Genomic DNA, 5,076 nt, shown 5'->3' with positions numbered 1-5,076 from the left:
GGCTACCCGAAACATTCGACCCAGTGAAACAATTTAAAGGGCAATGCTAGCAAATACTAATTGAGTGTATGTAAACTTCTGACCCACTGGGAATGTGATGAATGAAACAAAAGCTGAAATAAATCATTCTCTCTACTATTATGACATTTCACATTCTTAAAATAAAGTGGTGACCCTAACTGACCTAAAACAGGGAATTTTTACTCTGATTAAATGTCAGGGATTGTGAAAAACTGAGTTTAAATGTATTTGGCTAAGGTGTATGTAAACTTCCGACTTCAACTGTATGTTCCAAAACGTTGACATACAGTATATTATATCAATCATTTTCCCCTTTAGATTTTCAGTAAAGTTGCTTTGTGCAGAAAATGTCAGAAGCGTTTGATTGAAACCTCCGCAGCCACAGAGGGGGATACTGAGTGTTTTTCTGATCCACACCCCTATCTGTGACCAACAGATGCCTATCTATATTCCCAGTCATGTAAAATCTGTAGATTGTTGCCTAATTAATTCATTTCAATTGACTGATTTCCTTATATGAAATGTAATTTAGTAAGATCTTTGAAATTGCTGCATGTTGCATTTATATTTTGGTTGTGCGTGTGTGTGTGCAAAAGGACAACCAGCCAACTTGACACAACTTGACACAACTGTGGGAAGTGTTGGAGTCAACATGGGCCAACATCTCTGGAACGCTTTCAACACCTTGTAGAGTCCATGCCCCAACAATTGAACCTGTTCTGAGGGCAAAAGGGTGCAACTCAATATTAGGAAGGTGTTCTTAATGTTTTGTGCACTGTGTATATTAGGAACTCACTCAACTTACTATTGAGAGTAAGAATAGTAGAATACACCAGGTACATTTCGAAACTTGGTTGTGCATCAGCAGTTTTTATGTCAGTCACTGACTGTCATTCAATTAGCCATGTCAGTTAACCATTTTAAGATGAGTAGTTAGTTTAGCCATCCATCTAAACTTGATTTTAAAACATTGCTAGTCATTCTCACTCGTATCAAATTAAAATGGCATAAGTCGTTAGAAAATGTGTAGAATTGCATTTTCTCTCTAACCCCCAACCATATCTTGCCTCCAAAAGGCTGTCCAGAGCTAAGGGACAATAGACACTGCTGGATACCATTCTTTGAGTGCAGAGGGGAGGTGCAAGAGTGTCACTTTCCTGTAAACCCAGGTTAGTTAACGTTAGGGGGTTCTGAGTCCATATGACGTCTTCCTTCGCCTGGTTAGACCGCACAAACACCATACACACTATAACACCGTTCTCAGTTCTCACGAAGCGCAGCAGACTCTTGATGAAAGCAGGCTGAGTAGCTGTAAGCTTTTTCATGTGGCAGTTCCTACTTCCCACTGAGAAGTGTGTGTGCTTCTGAAACTATCATTTTCTGCTGCATCACTATTTACAAATAAAAAAAATGCACAATCCTCTAACTTTTATTTTTAATTATATAGGTGCAGCAGCCCCCCTACTCTACCCAAAAGCTCAAACTTTCCTCATAGGTCACATGTAGTTCTGTGGGGCTGTGAGTACAAGTGAGGGGTTTTCTCAAGAAGTCTTTCTAGGTTGTCCTCTTTGTCTGGCCCCACGATGAGATGAACAAAGTGGTTAGAAGGGCGGAGGTCAGCTAAACACCCCACGTCCTCTCTCTGTCGCTTTGCACTGTGCAATGACCCCACTAAGGAGAGGTGGTTTGGAGAGCATATTAAAGAGAGACTTTTTCAGTGTTTAATGACACTGTAATAAATTATCACTGCGTGTTTAACTTCCATTTTCTAAGTCTGTGAGCGCATGTGCACATGCATGTATGAAAGTCTGTGTGAAAAGTGTAAATTAGTTTCTCTACTCTGAGGTCATTATCTACCTGCCCTGCAACAGCACCAGTCACCTGTCTAAGTTTCATTTTGACAGAGGAGAGGATGGCGAGAGTGAGTGCGAGGTGGTGTGAGCTTGTCACACACCCACCCAGCGTGGGGGTGGAAGCTGTGGGTTCCAGTCGCCTTGATACATTTTTTTTAAATATATTTTTTTTTTAAGACCATGGCTCAGATATAGAACCACACACGTCCTGCACACAGAGGCAACACACACTCCTCTCACACACACTGCACCATGAGCGGTAGCCAGGGCTATACATACCCCCAGATGTTTCTAGTGGACTACAGTGGAGGTTCACAGCCGTCGATCCAACCTCCAGGCCTGGTACCTTGCTGGTCCTTCCCTCCTGCCCAGGAGAGGGTAAGGGAGCAGGGCAGGGCCAGAGGCTGCAGGGGGGTTGGCTCCTGGAGCCTGGTTATGGCTTTGCTGTTTCTGCTGCTGCTGGTGTTTGGGGCTCTGGGGCTGGGAGCCTACCAGATACACAAGCTACAGACTCAACTGGATGGGATACAACAGGTGAGGGGTTTTGCTCAGTGTTTGAGTGGGGTTCTCCTGGAGCAAGTCTGCTCTCTGATTTCGATTTGTATCAAAGTATCTTGTCACTTCTGTCTCATAATGCTCTTATAAGAGCATCTCTCTTTGCAATGACATTGCACTGCTCCTCTGCAAAAAATATCAATGAAATGGATGCAGGGAGGAATCTGTGGTAGTTCATATTTAGCATCTTGTTGCATTTCATTGTTTTGTTGTTGGGAACATCTTAATTTACTGATGAGGAAAACGGGCATTTAGAGAGCAATAGAAATGGCGACCTTTTGTAGGCACTAACTCCACCATGGCTCGCTGGGCAAAAATGTTCCTATGGGAAAATTAATGGGGTTTTTGGATGAATGCTGAAAATAGTCTGTGGTAAACACATGCTTAGGAGATCTTATGTTTTGTTTTTTTGATCATCTTCATCAGCTAACGTCACTTTTTGAGTTTAAGCATTTATGTGCTGAAAATGAGCACAAAAAAGGCTTCATAATTCATAAAGGTCATGTTAACTGACTGATATTATCGAGAACAAAATGCATAATATCCCCTAAGACTGTGATAATCTCAGATCTCATTTTTGGCATTTATCCCAACCCCTATTTTTAATTTCCCCCATAGGGGCAACATTCATTTCCCCCACAGAAATGGCTGGACGAAACAGACATTCACTTCTGGCTTTTAGTACTACAAGCTGACGAGCTCTGTAGTCTGCCCCCCCCCCCCCCCAAAAAAAAATGCAATACAACGTGCAACAACGGTTGAAAACTCTGAACGTAAAAAGAGATGATTGTGACCACTGGAAATTGAGTGGGAGACTGGTGAGAGGTAGGTGGTACAAACAGACTGAGGTAAAGGGTAGATGAAAAAAGGTTTGACTTTGACTTTCGTGCAGGTTTTATTGCTGCCTCTGCATCTCAGACTATTAAGTAGCAATGACATTTAAAGACCGGAATCTGTTCAGAATTGTGGTCACCAGTCCAGCGCTGCTACAGGATATCCTTGACTCATATCAAAGAACATGTTCAGAAAGGAGCTGATGTTCAGCGCACATTAGCGCAACATTTCTCTATAACCCTTAACCCCAAAATGTAATTTAAAATAACCTGTGTGCATGTTAATGTGATGTGACATTGATGTCTTTTTTTCTTCTTATTTCACAGGTTAACATTGAGAGCCAAGGTTGTGCGCCTGAGAAGCTAGTGGGTGACCTTCCAGAGTCTGATCCAGACACAGGGAAGAAGGCCAGCAGACCTGCAGCACACGTCATAGGTAAGTAATGGGGTGTGCAGGCTTTTGCTCCAACCCTTTTCAAACACCTGATTCTAGTAATCGGCTGCTACTCAGGACCATGATTAACTGAATCAGGTGTGCACCCCTGATGTAGAGTAGGGACTGTAAAATCCAGTGAAGTCTCATATCTAACCCCACTCTCCCTGCTGTCTCCCTTTGTCTCCTTCAGGCCGGATCGAGAAGGATGTTTCCCAGAATACCTTGCGTTGGGAGCCCAAGGCAGGGCGGGCCTTCACTGAGGGAGGCGTGGTCTATCGGGATGGTGGTCTGCAGGTCAACGAGACTGGGCTCTACCACATCTACTCCCGGGTGCAATTTGAGGCCAATCACTGCACCCCTACAGATGCCTTGGTTCACTCTGTGTTTGTGAGGAGGCCCTGGAGCTCCAAGCCTCTCACCTTGATAGAGGCACACAGGGAGGGCTACTGCAGCTCGGGCTCTAATGGGCGTGTCTGGACCTCTGGGAGTTACCTGGGCTCCACATTGCAGCTGGAGAAGCAGGACTGGGTCTATGTGAACGTCTCCCACCCAGCCATGCTCAGCCACACTCATCATGCCAACTTCTTTGGACTCCACAAGATCTAGCAAAAAAGGATGAAATCTGGAGTTGGTTTCAACTGATATTTCACTCAGAGAACCTTAACACTAAAATGGTGGAGAAAAAAGTAGTATTTATTATGATAAAGATCTGACACTGATTCCAGCTGCAGGTCTGAATGTATGTTCATTAGAACACAAACATGTGCATGTTTGGGATTTTATATCCGTCAACAGGGATCCAATTTTTTATATTCTAATAAATGTATTTAAAAAAAATTAAAGTTCAGACTGAGATCTTTGTCAAAGTGATTGTATAACAGGAGGATGATTAGTGTTATTTTATTGTGTTTGTGTTTTTTGTTATGTCCCTTACATTTTGTTCTCTCAATCTGTCACTCCCTTGCTTCATTAAAATTATATTTTTTTAAATGTAACCTTCATTTAACAAGGCAAGTCAGTTAAGAACAAATTCTTATTACAATGACAGCCTAAATATTTCATCACAGTTTGCAGACCTCCAAGTTTATGGTTGAGCCGGTGGGGACATGAAACTAAGATTAGGGTAGGGTTGAGATGTGAAAAGGGCTAACTGATTTCCAGTGATTATACAGAACTGTGGGGAATTGTTTCTATCGCTGAGCACCTTGGAGTCTGGCCCTGAATGACATGAAATGCAATGCTCACTTTACTCTAAAGGGGGTCAGGGTCATTTTACCCACAAACTCAAACAGACTTTCCCCTATAATTGTCAGGCTGTGCGCTACTGGTGTAGAAGTCAGGTGCAGGAGAGCAGAGAGTTGTGATCTACTGGTGTAGA

General features: G+C 43.0%; 1 protein-coding gene across 1 annotated transcript; it reads left to right on the top strand.

The window, feature by feature from the left end:
• The first annotated feature begins 551 nt into the window (after window positions 1–551).
• On the top strand, window positions 552–4,788 carry LOC135512956 (tumor necrosis factor ligand superfamily member 6-like). Its single transcript, XM_064935502.1, has 3 exons — window positions 552–2,408; window positions 3,590–3,698; window positions 3,889–4,788. Exons 1-3 carry the CDS (start codon window positions 2,127–2,129, stop codon window positions 4,302–4,304), a joined length of 807 nt encoding a protein of 268 aa, XP_064791574.1. The 5' UTR covers window positions 552–2,126; the 3' UTR covers window positions 4,305–4,788.
• Window positions 4,789–5,076: the final 288 nt, after the last annotated feature.

This window comes from Oncorhynchus masou, chromosome 24 (genome assembly GCF_036934945.1).
Source record: "Oncorhynchus masou masou isolate Uvic2021 chromosome 24, UVic_Omas_1.1, whole genome shotgun sequence".
Classification (NCBI taxonomy): Eukaryota; Metazoa; Chordata; class Actinopteri; order Salmoniformes; family Salmonidae; genus Oncorhynchus; species Oncorhynchus masou.
This window is presented reverse-complemented; position numbering and strand designations above follow the sequence as displayed.